This window comes from Pelobates fuscus, chromosome 3 (assembly GCF_036172605.1).
Source record: "Pelobates fuscus isolate aPelFus1 chromosome 3, aPelFus1.pri, whole genome shotgun sequence".
Classification (NCBI taxonomy): domain Eukaryota; kingdom Metazoa; phylum Chordata; class Amphibia; order Anura; family Pelobatidae; genus Pelobates; species Pelobates fuscus.
The window spans coordinates 223694327-223713398 of NC_086319.1; the positions used below are offsets into that span (position 1 = coordinate 223694327).

The 19072-nt window shown below is 38.2% G+C and overlaps 1 protein-coding gene across 2 annotated transcripts in view; it reads left to right on the top strand.

The window, feature by feature from the left end:
* Nucleotides 1-19072, top strand: part of RELN (reelin) — a 466948-nt gene that overhangs the window by 371314 nt on the left and 76562 nt on the right. For both annotated transcript variants that reach the window (XM_063448139.1, XM_063448140.1), the window contains exons 29-35: nt 1017-1174; nt 3895-4102; nt 6674-6750; nt 8839-8997; nt 9471-9659; nt 13500-13773; nt 15580-15720. In XM_063448139.1, coding sequence (XP_063304209.1) covers nt 1017-1174; nt 3895-4102; nt 6674-6750; nt 8839-8997; nt 9471-9659; nt 13500-13773; nt 15580-15720 — 1206 coding nt within the window. The remainder of the gene's footprint in view (nt 1-1016; nt 1175-3894; nt 4103-6673; nt 6751-8838; nt 8998-9470; nt 9660-13499; nt 13774-15579; nt 15721-19072) is intronic.

The following is a 19072-nucleotide window of genomic DNA, read 5'->3' on the forward strand; positions in this document are numbered from 1 at the left end:
ATTTACATAATCAGAGGAAGGTTCAGTTGTAAGGGTTTATTCTAATATATACAGTATTATCAGATGCAGAGACTGTAAAGTAGTTTCAGATTTGTGGAGAGAGCAGTGCAGACCATTCAATGAATATATACGATATTAGTAAGATGTTGGGTTATTATGAAGTAGCTATAAATGTGCGTCCTCTCAGCCAGTCTCTCAATGGTTGTTGAAAGAAAGAGGTTAGGAAGTGGAGTGCTTACATAATTGCTCTCCTGTAGTGTACAGAGACAAAACACAGAAGCCCACTATTTCCTGGCTAATGACATTCATAAAAACAGAGTTCTAAAGCTTGAATCTAGTTATTGAATATATTTAACTAGAAGCTGTTTCAAATCATCTGAAAATATACAATCTATATTTATCTCTCTCTCTCTCTCTCTATATATATATATATATATATATATATATACAGTCAGGTCCATAAATATTGGGACATCGACACAATTCTAATCTTTTTGGCTCTATACACCACCACAATGGATTTGAAATTAAATGATCAATATGTGCTTTAACTGCAGACTTTCAGCTTTAATTTGAGGGTATTTACATCTAAATCAGGTGAACGGTGTAGGAATTACAATAGTTTGTATATGTGCCTCCCACTTTTCAAGGGACCAGGGGGATAGGACTGCATGCACTATAACAACTTCAATAAGATGAAGCTGTTTAATTACCTACTGTGTTAAAGCAAACCCATATTGGCTAGTGTTTTGTATTTGTCGTAAAAAAAAATTTATTTTTATATATCCTGTCTATTTTCTTTCAGTGCTGTCTGAGCTATTTGGGTAGGCCTTTTACAATAGGTCTTACCTTTATATTACAAAATCTTTGCTAAAGTAGGACTTTAGGTCTTGCTGTAATATCTATATTGAAGGACATATTCTATGAAGATCCTTGTCAGTTAAAGCCAATGTGTATGTGAGTAAGGAACAATGCTTGCTATATCACTGACCAATAGTTGCCTTCTTGCATTACAGTAAGACAAGATTCCGATGGATCCAAGAGATTAACTCTCAGAAGAACATTCCTGCTTTTGGCCTTGATGGGGTATATATATCAGAGCCATGCCCTAATTACTGTAATGGTCATGGTGATTGTGTTTCTGGAGTTTGTTTTTGTGATCGAGGATATACAGGTAAATGCAAATGTAAAGTGGAACTATTGTTGTAAAAAATATATCTTTATTTATATTATGACCACCACCCCTCCCCCTTTATGTTTGAAATTGTGATCTAAATAACCCTTTATGTACCATGTTCCAGCATTGTGACTTAGTCCATGCAGCCAGTGGTGTATTTTGGATTGATGCTGCCCTAGGCATTATGGAACTCGGGCACCCTCTAATTTAAATTTACCCACCTCTTCTTGTTAACTAACACATATTTTGACTGACAGACACACACTGACACACACACTCACGGACAAGCACACACTCTCAGATACACTGGCATACACACACACACTCACTGATTTGACACAATCAGACAGATACAGACAATCATTCAGACACGCACTGACAGATGCATACTTGCACTGGCAGACACATACATTCACTGACAGACACACGCACACACAGTCACTGACAGACAAACACACACATTCACTGACACACACTCACTGGCAGACACACACACACACATTCACTGACACACACACACATATTCACAGACAAACAAACACACACACAAATTTTCCCCCAACACTCACAATTATTATTACTTACTACTTTTATTACTTTTGATAGAGATGGGTGGATAATTCACCTGGGGACCAGTGGGACTGCTGGGCATGAGTGCTGGCAGGCTTGTGGGTAGGGAGGAAGAGAGGTGGAACACAAACGTCTGCCTGCCCCGGAGGGCCCAAAAGTGGCCAGCCGGCCAGCTCTTGGGCCCCATAAAACGAGGCTAACAAGGTATTAGCATAGGCATTTGGGGGCAGCGTTTTTTGCCGCCCCCTGGAAAGTGCCACCCAAGGCAAATGCCTTGTTAGCCTCGTAGTACATACAGCCCTACGTGCAGCCACTTGCTCTGCATTGTAGATGAAAATCACATGCATGGCAAGCACTGGACTCCTCTAATTCAATGCTTCTCACAAAGAAGCATTTAACCCAGTGCTTCTCTATGAGAAGTATTGATTGAACATTCAGCATCCTCATGCAATGTGTGAGGATGTCATGCATCAAGAACCAAGTCTGACTCTCTCAATAAGAAAGCACATCTAGTGGCTGTCAGTGTAACAGCCACTAGAGGTACGTTTAGCCCTGCAATGTAAACTTTGCGGTATCTCCAAAACGGAACATTTTTACATTGCAGGAGCAAAATGCCAGGGAACTGCACATTTTCCACTCAATCTCAATGAAGTGGTCTAGGTGTCTTTAGTGTCCTTTAACCCCTTAAGGACCAAACTTCTGGAATAAAAGGGAATCATGACATGTCACACATGTCATGTGTCCTTAAGGGGTTAAGGTCAATACATTTATTTTGCTTATGAAAGCTTTTCTTTATCATTTTATCATTTTATTATCGTTATTTTAATTATCATCAATTATGCATATATGGTTGGATCTCCTAGTACCAAGGTACCAATTAACAGGGAGTTTGTTAAATGGAGATTCAAAAGTCTTTCCTCTGTTAATGCTTATAATAAGGTGTAATGTGTGTGTGTTGTATGTGCGTGCGTGCGTGCGTGCCTATATGTATATATATATATATATATATATATATATATATATATAAAAATACATACATACATATATATATATATATATATATATATATATATATATATACATCCATGCACACACACCTAAGACATTTTTTAACCTCTTCAAAGCAGATGACATTTTAATGAGGTTGTATGGTTGTATAAACTGTAGACATCAAGATGAACAACATGTTCTTGGAAATGTTGGATTGCCTTCAATAGAATTCATAGAGTGACATTGTACTAGGCCCCTGGGAGTCATGTGATCAGAACTCAACATATGTTGTGGCAGCCCTTCTGTGCAGTAGTACAGCTCTTTCCTATGTTTGATTGTTTTGTGTTTTTTTTTTTTTTTATCCTAAGACTTAGATCCTACGTAATTAATTATTTATACTTAACTTTCTAAACAACTATAGTTAATTAATTTGCAAGTGCATACATTTTTGGATTCAGCCTATGTATCCGTGTAATAATGATATGATAGTAGCTCTGGCACAGTGCCTTTGTGACTCAAATTAGGGAGCACAAATTAATAAACATGTAATTATGATCCATTACAGCAAACAAATTACTCTGCTGTCATTTTTTTATAAGTTGATCTGACATTGAATCAGTTCTTGTGCTGTTTTGTTTTTTTAATTTGCATATTGTAGTGGTTGTAGTGTATTGTAGTTATAGGGAGTAGTAGTTATGTGGCTATGGGGAAAGAATATGTAAGTACCACCCCCAGCTCATAGCAAAGTAGTTCAGGTGGATTCTCCCCCTGATTAAAACCAGGAACCTCTGATTGTGCTTGGCTAATGCCTGTGTGGGCTATTGCACCAAGCACTCTCAGACTATGTTTGCCACCAAAAGTAGGATGGACTGCTGCAGAAGTTCCTCATTAACCAAGTGGAAGCAAAAGGGCTGGGGTGTAGACAATAGAAGAGGACTGTTTTTGTCCCACCATTCAAAAGCAGTTTGACATGGTTCCTACAGTCTCTATGCACCATAACCATTGCAAAGACCCATTATGGTGCATGTTGTGTCTACTAAGCTTGTGTGCAGATATGCTCACTGTTGGCTGGTGAATTAACCCAATGTTAACGAGTCAGTGTTGATGAATCTTTAGCATTATTTTAATATGTTCATTTATTTATTCATTTATTTTAGCTGAACACGGAACATGTGTCTCAAACAGGCCTAATCCAAGTGAAATGTTTGACAGATTTGAAGGCAAACTTAACCAACTATGGTATAAAATAACTGGAGGTCAGGTGGGAACCGGCTGTGGAACATTAAGTGATGGCAAATCTCTTAATTTTAATGGGCCTGGAAAAAGAGAGGCAAGGACTGCTGCTTTGGACACAACAAATATCAGGTTAGTGTGTTATAAAATGTTTATGCTTTTAGTTACTTTATTGGCTTTACTCGTGGAACTAAAACTCTATTTATTTTTACTATGTTGCCTTCTGATTTATTTACAGTGAAACCCTCAGTTTATTAAACCAATCTCCGAGTGATGCAGTTCAACATTGCAACATTTATAGAAAGCATATGTTTTTTTTTAGCATTATTAGTACTTGCCAGGAATTTCATTTTCCTTCATGAGGTTGTTAAAAGTTGTGTTTATACAATGTACACACAACAATGTATTGCTTGACTTTTATAGTTTGGGATTGCTACGCCACACCTAAATCAGCAATAAAAGTAAAATGTAACCATCGTTTAAGTATCACTGAGTATTCAACACATCTTTAATATTAAGTAAATAGTTTCAGTTTAGACGTCTGTGTATATCTGATATGACTGCTTTATAATGCAGTGTTTATTATCTTCCATGTGCTTTGTTGATTGTGTACGCACACACACACACACACACATATATATTTATATATATATATACTCATAAATGTATGCATTCTTAATACAACTCCTTTTAAAAAGACCCACAAGGAGACATCACAATTTTGATACAATAGCCAATACCTATTGGAGATTGGGATGGATTTCCATTTACGGTGCCTGTAGGTGCAGAACACTTGCTCTTACATTATCCCTCAAAAAATAATCTTACTGTGGATTCAGTATCGTAGTGGCATAGAGCATGGCAATAGTCGCCCATGCACCCTGTGTCCCCTGATTAATGACTTCATGGAAGGTGGGATGGCTGCAGAGAGAAGTCTCTCCAGTGGATGAATTACAGGTGCATTTTATAGGAACTTTTTTTGTTTTACTTAAAGGGAACCTATAGTCCAATTTAAAGGAGTGCATAAAATTTTATTATTCGAGTGTTTCATTTGAATGTTCCTTTAACATACCTCTAAAGGGACTATTTAGGTATTGTGCATATGAATAACAGTGATCAATTGTGTTAGTCACAGTGTCTCTTTGTCATTAATCGGTCTTAATGATTAACAAAAATATATTAGTTAACTTTGCTTGTACACATCATCAAGTGATGATGCTGCTGCTCATGCACAAACAATTTTTAGGCTTTTGGTTATTTGTTGAAAAAGATTTTCATGTTCTTCAAGGTATTGAATTTGCAATTTTACAATCCATATGCTAATAGTATAAGTGTTGTCAAAATCTACTGAAATGTAATTGCATTGACATTGTAAATGGCCATCTGTAGTCGTTATCATGTTGATAAATATCAGGTAAGAAATTTTCCCTAGTAACTTGCGAAAATAAAAATGTGCTTTTACCATAGTGGAAGAAGCCATGTCCACACCACTTCAAATATTATATTAATATTATTAATTTTTTATTATTATTATAATTATTGTTTAAAATAAAAGAGTACATATATTAAAGCCTCTGTGTACATTATTTTGCAATACAATTATTTAAATAAATACTTATTTTTCAGTAATGACAAAGATTGGGGCTGTTTTCCTTTAGCTTAAGTTAAAACTTGATTATTTCCTAGTCTTTTGCTTTTGCCATTGGATACTGCAGGTGGGTAGCGGATACATTCGGCATTGTGACAGTGTACAATACACAGAGGGATAAAGGAGACTGCATCAAATACAGCAATGTCATGTAACAGCCAGTACCCCTTTTTACCACTATAACATTTTAAAGCATAGAATTTAGCAGGGTTAACAATACAGATATCTTATCCATAAAATTATATAGTTCATAAGAGTTCCTCTATTTAAAATATATAAATAATTTATAATACAATATAAAATAGGGATTGTCTTGGAAGCAATAACGTTTTGTCTTTTTAAATATTTTATTAAATAAAAATATAAATATAGACATATAAAAAGTTAATAATCCATTACAATATTTAATAGCAGAGTTTACAGGATTAAAATATATGCTCACAATATCAGTAAAATAGAATAACATACCCTCTTGAACAAGTCAAACTCTCAGTCTTGGTAAGATGGAGCTGCGTCTCTGTCTCCAAAATCTCTCCTCGGTGTCCTAATATTGATAAGTACACATATTTATACCTTAGATGTTAAAATAGGTTATTTCAGGACCTACCTAAACTTAAAGATACAAGGCCATAACTTGGTCATTTCACATGGGAACATCTTATCTATGTTTAAACTAAAACTTAAGGGTACATGATGTGGGAAACTCCCTGGCTTGTTGTTACATTAACCTAGGACACAATGGAGTTCTAAAGTCTAAACACCATATTTACTGAATATGGGTAACAGGTAATTTATTACAGAAACATTGTATGAAAAACAATATGTTCCATTTCTAACAAATCGTCAGTTTGCAAACTCTCTTAAAGACAAAGTACACAGTTTAAGAAATACAACTTTTCATTCTAAACATTTGTCATATTTGCATATGTCCATAACAATCACAAACAGAATGGCAGGATTTCTGAAATGATGTAGCTCTATATACATAATATTTTGATACATATTAATTAACTCTTAATTTTTCGTAGGTGTAATATTTGCATTTGTCTTGACAGGTTAGTTCAGTTTTACATACAGATTGGAAGCACAAATGGTGGTTCTTCATGTCGAAAACCTACAGAAAGAAATGAAGGTAAATTTTGCCTATTAAAGCAACTGTTGCCATAGGCAAGTATTAATATTATAGAAACATGTAGTTATTTTAAAAGAGCAATGGCAGTGCAAAGTTTTAACGGGGGAGTACTAATCAGAGAAAACAAATTAATGTTTGTTAAAGGACCACTATAGGCATCCAGACCACTTCAGCTTAATGAAGTGGTCTGGATGCCAGGTCCATCTAGGGTTAACCTTGCAGCTGTAAACATAGCAGTTTTATGGTTTAATCCAGCCTCTAGTGGCTGTCTCATTGACAATCGCTAGAGGCGCTTCCGCGCTTCTCACTGTGATTTTCACAGTGAGAAGACGCTGACGTCCATAGGAAAGCATTGAGAAATGCTTTCCTGTGGACTGATTGAATGCGCGCACATGCACATTCAGCGCTGACGTCGGAAGAGGGATGAGATTTCCCCAGCGCCGAGGGAGCCCGGCGCCGGAGAAAGGTAAGTGTTTAATCCCTTTAGCCCCCTTCAGCCCAGCAGGAGTGGGACCCTGAGGGTGGGGGGGGGGGGGGACCTATAGACCCTATAGTGCCAGGAAAACAAGTTTGTTTTCCTAGCACTATAGTGGTACTTTAATTAATCCACCTTTAGAACTTTGCCACACAATTTATTTTTTATGCAGAAAACCATCAAATCTTATAACAGGTAAAAGTCAAATTTGCCCTTCTACTCTGTCCACAGAAGAGGTTAGGCATATCCTCTGATAGCATATCCTCTGATATTTGGACAATCTGGCACATTACCAGTCATGAAAGGGTTAATAGCACAGTCCTTATTCTTGGTATTGTTTACTGCTATTTTATTATCAATTTTTAAGACCTATGACCAACAAATATAGAATTCAATCTTACGCTAATATTCAAATAAATGATGTGTACATTTTACAGTCATTTTAACATTTTGTCACACAGTGTGTATTGTGTCATTTATATCTTCAAAACAATTTTTTTTTAGCCATTAAGGAAAACTGACTAGACACATATACGAATGAGTTGTAGAAAAAAAATGCTCACAAATAATAACTTTTGTCTGTTTAGCTCTAGTAGTAATTTATTCATCAAATAGTTTGTTAATAAATGCCATCATTAAGTAAATATAATACAATTGTAATTATTTGATATTTATGCATCAGGAAAGGCAGGGGAAAGATAGTGGGCATTGTTGATACATTTCTTCTAATAAATTATTCTGATTGCCCTTCCAGTTTTAAATTCATTACTGCTTAAAGAGCATTCGTTTTTTTCAACCCAACCCTCCCTTGCAAAAAAACAAAAAACAATTGTCAGCATTTATATCATCACAAATAGTTTTAGAAAGAATGCCATGTGTGAGATTAATAAGAGAGGGTTTATCCAGTAAGTTTGAGTTGTCAAGTGAGTTAATAAAGGTAAAAAGTTAGAAAAATCAAAGCCAAGTCATCCAAGTTTAGAAATAATAATATATAATTTTGATGGTTCTAACTAGAACCGTTTTGACCACTATAAAACACAATCATCCACATTAATCTGAATCCTAAGCGGGGTCTAGGATAACACACCATCATCTACATTAATCTGTATCCTAAATGGGCTTTTATACTAAAACTCAGCTGTCACATCATTTAAAGAAAATGTAAAAAAAAATTCAAACACCTGAAAGACAAGTTTTGTCTGTGTGAACTAACTTTTGAAAATGTTTTCATGAAATTCTTTGTAATGATTTAAAATTTGTTCTTTCATATAAGATGGCAGAGTATCGGAACGTAATTGAGCAATCTGTGTAGTTGTTAACTTAAAATTCAAGTGTACATTTAATTCCATATATCTGTAATACTCAGTCTTGAGCACAAACCTGTTTTATGAAGAAATACCAGTTTATTTTACCCTGGTAAATCATTTGCAAATCTGGCTTTGCTATAATAAAGATATATTTGTGCATCTCTGCATTTATTTATTTTTTATTTTTGTGTTTGTTACTAAGTACACGATACGAGCTGGAAAACCTTTATTGTGCCTCTCTTACTGTAGATCTACGGATCATAGTATAACTTTCTAATAAACAAATTTGTCTTTCGTACAATTCAGGCATTGTTGTCCAATATACAAACGACAATGGAATCAGTTGGAATCTCCTGCGGGAACTGGATTTCATGTCCTACCTGGACCCACAAATAGTTTCTATAGACTTAACCCAGGATGCTAAGACTCCTGCGACTGCATTCCGATGGTCTCAAACCCACCGTGGTGAGCACCTGCTTTTTTGATACTCCTTACTAGTGACTAAATAACTACAAGAAAAAAATTAAGACAGCACAGCCGTGTGTTAATGTGTCATGACCTGTGAAAGGATTACTTTTATTATTATGAGAATGTTCTGACAAGAGATACCTTTCTATAAAATGCGGAGCCTGATAACAATTCTAGAGATGGTTGCTGCATGGATCAGATTGGGAATTGCTTTTGAATCTAATCTTTTGAAGCCTGAATGAATAATGTACTGAAATATTTATGCACAACATCTACATTTTGCTACAAAACAGATGTGACATGGTCAGTGGTAAAATGGAAACTAGGCACAGATTGAAATCTGGTTGGAACAAGACAGTACGAATTCTGTAATTGTATTGTTTTTTAAATGCAACAATCTATTTCTTATTAATACAAAGAGTTTACATTTGTCTCTGAAATTGCTTTGATTTGTCTGTATTTTTTCCCAGGTGAACTTGCAGCTCAGTGGGCTCTAGATGATGTTCTGATCGGGATGAATGACAGCTCTCGGACAGGTTTTCAGGATAAATTTGATGGGTCTGTGGATTTACAGGCTAACTGGTACAGAATACAGGGTGGTCAAGTAGACATTGATTGCCTGTCCAGGGATACGGCTCTTTTGTTTACTGAAAGTATTGGTATGTATGATAATCACAAATCTAACTGATCCATTAGGGAACATTAAATGCCTAGCTATGTTAAATAAAATGTTATGATTATACTATGTTTTAGCATCACCAAACTGCACACGACAAATGTCAGAGTTTTTAAGATTTACGAGATAACACAGTTTGTAATATGTGTCTGCTGTGTTTGCTGTGTATGAACTACTTCTTGCCTTATGCTTTTGTAGACAGAGACTAAATTAACCTGGAAAAACAACTGGGGTGTTGTATGACAGTAGCAATAATGTTACTACGTGCCTTTAATATGATGTACCTAGAATCAAAAGTGTCCTAGGCACCTATCATCTTTGTTTTTTAAAGAATGGATTGGATGCGTGTCTAAAAACCTTATGTGAAGGAATACACCAAGCATAATGATAAACATGTGGAACCTGAGATTGTCTTGCTTTCAGCCATCTGGCTACTATTGGCCATTTTATGTAATCTAACCTTTGGAGCAAAAGCTGCTTTTTTCTTCTAGTTTATTAAAATATTTTTTTTTTTTTACTAAGCTGAAGTGCGCTAATGATAACCACTACAGTTTGCTGTCCAGGCGCCCTTCCAGGGTCAGTATTCAAAATGTTTGAGAACAATTTGAACACTTACCTGGGGGAATTATGGAGCTTCTATTGCTAAGAGTTAAGAGCTAAGAGAGCTACTTTTGACTGAGAGCATCACCTGAGTGCTCTCAGCCCATGAGTTCGGCCCTGCACAACCAGGCCAATCTCAGTGCAGGAGCTTCTGGGGGCTCTTGCACTGAATTTAGAATTATTATTTTCACGTATGAAGAATATAAAAACTGCAGTTAGAATTATATAATACTATATTATATAATGTTATATAGCATTGCTCTTTCTCACTGCTTTGTGCTATAGCAAGTGTGAGTGCTTCTCACAGAGAAGCATTAAGCTTCAATGAAAACCATATGAATAAGTTAGTTGCGCACTATCCCAAATCCCTTTGCACATTTAAATAACTGTAAATTTTATTTAAATAACTGTTAAATAAATTAAGCACTGCACTCACAAATCCACTCCTGAGTGGCAGCAAAGGCTATAGTACACATCAGCCCCTATACATACAATATAAACCAAAGAAAGCGTTACTTACTCAATCCCAAATTCCTATGCATATTTAAATAACTTGAGGATTTTTTTTGTTAGTTTTTTTTTTTAAATTCTTTATTTTTTTTAGTGCAGGGAAATACACACAATTAAAAAAATGGCATAGCAGGAGGAGAGACAACATTAGTCATATTTAAGGTGGTATACAATATGTCAGAGATGCTGAACTATTTTATATTAAGAACAAAAATCAAGAAAAACAACAAGCAGATACATAGATTCTCAGCAGTTTAGTAGCTTAAGGGTTTACTGGCACCACATGATTAGATATTGGATAACGACCAGGTGAGACATACATTTCTGAGGACAGAGTATTCAGTAACAGCATAAATTCTAGCCATGACGGTTCCTAGACGAATATAGGTTTAAAGAACAAACAAGATATCTGAGTCCTGCCAGGGTAAGTTTCTGAACATATAACCTCTGGGGTAAGATAGAGCATAATAATATTACATTCCTACCACAATGGTCGGCACAATGTCAAAAGGAGACAATAGCTGTTATTAAGGTACATATTATTTTGGTTAGAGAAGATGGCGCCTGTCACCTTTGGGTGGAAGGATAATTAAGCGGCAGTCCCTCAGATTAGATCAGCCAAGTCCCTGAGGTGGTAAAGGTACTTCACAGCCAGAGAAGGTTATACAGGGGATCCGGGTGCTCCTCCAGCCCTGAGCCTGCATGAGTGCCATCACCATTAAACCACTGCTCGGGAGACTATTGCAGTCCGGGTCTAACCCCTGTCGTGGGGAGATGGGGGATTGAGCGTGGGGAGTTCCACTGTTTGTGGACAATCTTCCGCCTGTGTGGGCGATGTGAGGCTCTCGGCCTTGGTGGGCAAGGTGTAGATTTTACAGGCTTTCTCAGTTGTATTTTTCCTCGGGGGGGGGGGGGGGCTCTTCCAGTTGAATGCTGCTCCGATCTACCATCTTAGGCTGAAAGTGATATGCAATGTTGCGTTGCTCCAGTGTTTGCCAGAAGTGCTGAAACAGCTCTTCGAGTTGCAGTAGAGAGATAGCTGTAGAGTCACAATAATCCCTCTTAGTGGAGCTCACCTCATGTGTTTCAACGAAAGTGGCATCTGCCATTTTAGATTGTCACAGTTGGTGGTAGGTATGACAACTCTTATTGAGTCTATGGACCCAGAGGGAACCAGGATAACCCCTACCGGTCCAAAGGGGGAGTATACCGGGCTGATGCTGTTCAAGGTTAAGAGGTGCACCTCTTGTCGAGAGACTGCACGCTTCTCCTAGCAGTCCGCGCTTCCAACTCGGTAGGCCTCAAACCCAGACATTGGAAAGGGCAAGAAAGTCACCCCTAAGCAGGGCCATAGGGTTGTGCTGTGTTTCACAAGCTTGATTTGCAGTTCAGGATCAGTTTCAGCATTAATATGTGCAGCAAAAACTTGGTTTTAGCGCAAACCCTGGAGAGCTACATGAAAACACATCTGGCCATGTTAGAAGCCAAGCCCGCCCCATAACTGGAGTTTTTTAAGTATCACTTCAATGGCCATTAAAGTGTAAACGCACCTGCCACGTCAAGGCAAAACCTCTCAGGTGATTCCATAATAACAATTCACCTTGCTTCTTTTAGCTTATTCTTCTTAACAATACAAACGTATTAACCTTTAATAGGGAACACATGGGATGCGCGGCGGCACTGTAACATGGCTGTGTAATACAAAAGCAAATGCAAACACACAAAATGAAGCCCTGCATTCAAATTCCCATTACTCCTGGGTGATAGTAATGACTATAGTACACATCAGCCCCAATACATACAATAAAAACCAAAGAAAAAGTTATATCTGCATAGGGATTTGGCATAGTGCACAAGTAACTTTTTTCTTTGGTTTTTATTGCATGTATTGGGGCTAGTGTGTACTATAGTCATTGCATCCATGAGTACTGGAATTTTGATTGCAGGGCTTAATTTGATATATTAGGTGTCAATGAGGTGCAGTGCAAAGATTGTGCCCTGCACCCTAATGCTTCTCTTTGAGAAACATTAGATTAGCTGAGAGATCATATCCTTTTTGATCTCCTTTTTTAGGGCATATTAAGGGGGGCAAATACGGTAATCTAAATGCAGTTTAGACACCTCAGGATTAGGAATATTTGTATTTCTTGATACACCTGGAATATTACTTTAACTGTTTTTCTCATCCCCTTTTTTTGACGGTCATACATTAGCCACACAGCCATCTTCAATGACAATAAACACATTTTGCCGTATTATAATACGGCAATCTAAAATTAAACTTACATTTATTGTTGTGAATTACACGTTTAAATGTATTTCTTATTCCCTTTTAACCCCTTAAAGACCAAACTTCTGGAATAAAAGGGAATCATGACATGTCACACATGTCATGTGTCCTTAAGGGGTTAAACAGAGCTTTGTTACTACACAGTCAAATTATTATTATTATTATTGGTATTTATATAGTGCCAGCTTATTGCGCAGCACTTTACTCTGTCATTTTAATGGCCAATGCTTATAAAGATATGGCTCATACATTGTTGTAATGATACTAATGTACTCCTGCTATATAAGAAGCAACCCCAGTTAAAGCTGATCATAATGTACAAATATAAAACAAAAAATGAAAACACTTATTTGTCATTAAGGTTTCAGTGTGCTATATTTTTAGACATTCCTTCTTTAATAATAGCTGTAATTTCCCTAACAGGCAAACCTCGCTATGCAGAGACATGGGATTTCCACGCGATGGCTTCCTCTTCTCTACAGTTTGAGTTGAGCATGGGCTGCAGTAAGCCATTTAGTGATTCTCACACAGTTCAGCTTCAGTACTCATTAAATAACGGAAGAGACTGGCACCAAGTTACTGAAGAGTGTGTCCCTCCTAGTATTGGCTGCTTACATTATACTGAAAGCTCCATATATTCTTCTGAAAGATTCCAGAGCTGGAAAAGAGTAACTGTCTACCTTCCACAATCCACCGTGTAAGTCTCCCATTTTGAATTGCATTTCATATGGATTGCTCATATAAGCTGAAAAATGAACATATCTGCTTTAATACGTATCTCTGTCTACTCCTATTGCCGACACAACCATTTCTTTAATTATTTCTCTCACTGTTGGCTACCTAAAGGGACAGCAAATCTGTTTTCTGTTTTTATTATATCTTTTGTGTGATCTAAAGAAGCAAAAATGGAGGGCAAAACACTTAGGGCGCTTGGATTGCATAAGTGAATATTATCCGTACAAAGCGAATATGATCTGTATTAAGAGCTGCCCCTGCTGGTTGGTTGGGGCACCCTCATGTCATTAGCTTTTACCCCAACCTCACTTGCAGTGATTAGCCACTTTAAGGATATTCCAGCCTGAGGTTTAGACATATTTTTTATGCATTATTGAAATTAAAAATACGTAGACAGCTCTGCGTCACCCCAAGTCGTACAGAACTGCCGTGGGGCAACACAACAGCACCGGTAGTAACCGGTCATTGTCAACTCACGGCACATTAAGGCGCAATGAGGGCCCAGCCACTGAACCCCCACCAACATGGGAGCAACACCACACAACTGCCACGCCCCCCCTCCCCGACAGGGCTAATATCATGGGGACGCTCGCTGAAACCATTACCAGCAACCGTAACGCAACATGTCTAAAAATGTATTAAAATTGTGTGCAGTCTCACTTGACATGCTAAGTAACCTCCTTGAACCAGTTTTATGCTATGTCACATATATTACTGCTGTCAATGTAACCCAAAAAATATCGACATGCACCTTTAACCCCTTAAGGACCAAACTTCTGGAATAAAAGGGAATCATGACATGTCACACATGTCATGTCCTTAAGGGGTTAAAATAAAGAATTAAAAAATAAATAAATACGTAGACATTATTTGTATAAAACAGGCAACAATGGGTTACTTCAATTTCTTTTCCTGATTGGTGTAGTCTATATTGTAGGCCAGGCATAGGCAACCTTCGGCACTGCAGATGTTTTGGACTACACCTCCCATGATGCTTTGCCAGCATTATCGGTGTAAGAGGGATATAGTTCACAACATCTGGAGTGCTGAAGGTTGCCTACCCCTGTTGTAGGCTAAGGAAATTTCTTATAGTTTGACTGTGGAAAATTCATGCAGCATATCTGGGTTGAAATTGTGGCTGTCAGGCATAATACATTTTTTCTAAAATATATTTTATTAAGGAATAAAGAGGCAACAAGAAAGTGAAAGCATTAATAAAAAAAAATACAGATATGGAAAGAAAAATTGGACTAACAGTCTATTAAAAGCTCTACCCATTAATTATATAACAAACTGTTTGATGAATAGAAAATAAAAAAAAACATGCCAAATCAATTATTTTGTAAATAAATAAAAAAAACAGTCTGGATATTTCAGTGAATTTAAGGCAGCGTTAAAATTGGAAGCAGGTTGTGCAAACTAAAGTACTATTACGTCTAAAAATATATTTTTTAATCATAAGAGGCAAACATCCACCAATATGGGTGTAGTGGCAACATAAATGGAAAGAGAAAAAGAATATCAAAGGATAGTTAATGAAAAGAAGAAGAAACATAAATAGATAAATGTAGATGGATTGGAAAAAATTAGGGTGTTGCCATTCGTTAGCTTTCCCAGCTAATTGCAACACCAACTGATGCTAAGCTGCAGGTATCCTCATCTACATCCAGTGTATTGCCATGAAACATCTACAAGGTGGTTACCTCTGTTGGAAGGGTGGCACCAAAGTGTTCTAATGGTAAGCATGATGTTTTTCTCTTTATTGCAGCTCTCCACGGACACGCTTCAGATGGATACAGAATAAGTACATCCCTGGAGGTGATGAATGGGCCATTGATAATGTCATACTTTCATCAGGATGTCCTTGGATGTGCTCAGGCCACGGCATGTGTGATTCGGGCACCTGTGTGTAAGTGAAAGAAAACTTTACCACTTCAACCTTTTCACCTTGCCAGCACAGATAGCGTCTGAAATATATAGTAGTGAGGCAAATGATGACCTAAAACCACTGTCAAGCTAAGCTAATGTTTAATCAACTTCTATACTCTTAATAAGGAAACATTCTGTATACATTATTTCACATTAAGGCAGAATATACGGAAACACACAGATATCTTATCATATCTGGTTAAACACTGTAAGTCTTAGTCCCTCCAACATCACCCCCCTATTTTTACGTATTGTTTTCCTTATTGCCTGTCAGTGCTTTGTGTTTTCTCCCTTACTTACTTCCCTTTCTCTAAGCTTTATTCTTCTTTCCCTATTTCCTCGAACATATTTGTGGCGGAACGTGCCTTTACTTTCAACTGTTTCATCTTTTCATACGTTCGGGAGTTATTGCACCCGATCCCACTTTATTCGACACCCGAATGAGAACCACCCCTGAACCTTATTAGAACCTTCGAACACCAGTTAATATAAGTGCGAAACAGCAAAGGAAATAATTAATAAGGGCTTCCGTGGGTGGCCGCCATTTCGTGTAACCGAACGCAAGTGGTCTGCAAAAAGATGGCGTCCATTTTGCCTCCCGAACGCAGGCAGTGGTACTTGGTCTTCGAGTGCCTGGAACTCTTTTTGGCTATGCACTCACACAAACCCTGGCAAAGATTGTACCGCTGCCCGTCCCACTTCCCAGCCAGCTATACAAATGTTTGGGAGATAGGAACTACTTACTGGGGGAGCATTCACTCCCTGAAACCAAGTGAATACCTTAAACAGTGTTCGCACAGGAACCCCCGAATGGAGGGTTGCACCCACTTCCCTGGTTGCGGGGCTGCCCGACTACTACCAAACAGTTAGTAGTACCAAGAAAATATCGTCAGGAACTCCTGAAAATAGCTCACAACATCAATTTGGGCATCAGCTCACCCAGAGTTTTTTCTGGCCAGGCATCTCCAAAGTTTTGGGACAATATTGTCAATCCTGCAATGTCTTCCAGAATGTTGGGAAGAGAGGGAACAGACGCAGGGCCAAGCTCGATCCCCTCCCAGTCATTACTGACCCATTCGGCAGGGTAGCTGTCGACATTATAGGCCCCCTAGCTAAACCTAGTCCCTCGGGTAAGAAATATATTCTGACCATTGTGAACTACGCTACCAGGTACCCCAAAGCCATAGCCCTAAGTAATATTCAAGCAGAGACCATAGCTGAGGCACTGATGCGAGTCTTCTCCCGAATGGGTTTTCCACGGGAGATTGTCTCGGATCAGGGCACCCAGTTTACTGCTGAAATGACCCACCAATTGTGGAAGTTATGCGGCATTAAACCCATCCAAAGTTCCCCCTACCACCCGAGACTAATGGCCTGTGCGAGCTCTTCAATGGCATCACAGAGACTGGGAAAAATTCCTGCCGTACCTCCTGTTTGCTTATCGGGAGGTGCCACAGGAATCTATAGGCTTCTCTCTGTTCGAGTTATTTTTCGTACAGAGAGTAAGAGGGCCTCTAGACCTGGTTTAGGGATATTGGGAGGGAGATGTAGGTCAGAATGGGACCCCCATCATTCCCTATGTACTTGAATTCCAGGACCGACTGAAGGAACTTACCCAGTTATTACGTGAGAGCCTCCAGGCGGCCCAGGAGTGCCAGCGCACCTGGTATGATCAGGGAGTCAGGAGCCGTAGCTTTGAAGTGGGGCAGAAGGTTCTAGTCCTGAAACCAGTTCGACATGACAGGCTTCAGGCCGCCTGGCAGGGCCCATATCAGGGAGTGGAACAGAAATGTGACACTACCTATGTTATCGGTCCATGCTCTTGGGAAGGGCTTCAACGCATGTTGCATGTTAACATGCTGAAGCCCTACCACGAATGGAAAAATGCTTCTACTTTTTCCCCTTTATTGGTTTATTGGTTATTACTTCTTGTCACTTGATCTGAAACCCAAATGGTGGGAAAACATACCTGTCAGTGTACTTCAAAATACATATTTATATCATGGATATATTTCGCAGTACAGTGAAATAGTTCATTCAAATAGTTTTCTTTGAAACGATTGCATGGTTGAAATTTCTCTGAACTCAAATGTCAAATTGCTAAATTCCTTGCGCACAAGTCTAGTATGTTTTAAATACATTTTGCTTTATTTATATCTTTATTTTCTGCTGCAGTTTTCTTTTTTTTTTTTTACATTATTTATTTTGTATATTTTTGTATTGGTCCGTAGACATGCATTATCATAAACAAAATCATTGCAGTAAGTACATAAGTATGCCCATCAGAAAGTACAGGAATTGCAATCACAATAAACAAAATGTACTACAGATCGACATTTAAAAAAAACTTTTTGTTAGGTATGACAAAAAATCAATAGAATGAGCAAAATCGTAGAGGGACAATCATTCTGTACTTTAAAAATCGCAATACTTTGGAGACAGGCTCTAGCAATGTAGGGTGTGCAATGGAACCAACCTTACCGCCAAAAAATAAATAAAAAATAAATATATAAAGGAACAGAAATATAACTGCTAAATAAGTATGCTGTATAGTAACATTTACACCGCTAGAAACTAGCCTCCAGCTGTGTGTGTAACTAAAATGACCTGAGGCGGGTGGGGATTATATTGTTCTGAAACCAGCCGGTCTGTATGAGAGGTAAGTTACTGAACTGCTACCCTGAACAACGTAAACTGAATGACAAACTCAGAGGAAGCAAGAATAAGAAAAAGAAGACATATCGGTATCAGTTACACAAAGGTTGCTATCCCCAGTAATGGTTCAAGTAGTGACTGCAGCACAAGGATCTTTCGTGGACTGCCAAGGGACAAAATGGGTAGTCAGGTCCCATGGGACTGGGCTACTGCAGTCTGCCCATTCTGGTCAAGGGGATCTGGTGGAAGTCCCAAAGTTCACAAGAAAGCAAGGGACTCCAGGAGGTTGTGTATGGGATGCACAATGTCCCATTTAAAAAAAGATAATACAATGAGTGTGCAGGATAGACGCCACTAATTATGGATATTGAACTTTTGCAGGAGTGAGGAGAGACCTCTGCCAAGCCAATGTGTCTCCAGAAAGATCGGTGTAGAAGCTGAGTGGCATATTTTCAAAATGATAAGGGGAGCTACCCTTCAGGACAGTTAAAACTGCTGCCTTGTCAGTCCCATTCCTGAAGTGGACCACCAGGTTCATTGGAGCAGTAATCAGATCTCTGGCCGGTCTGGGAACACATAAGAGTCCATCCAGCGGCACTGTCTTGGCCTTACGCAGCGGCAGTAAGGCTACCAGAAAGCACTTCAGAAAGTGTGGTAACTCAGTCTCCAGTATGTCC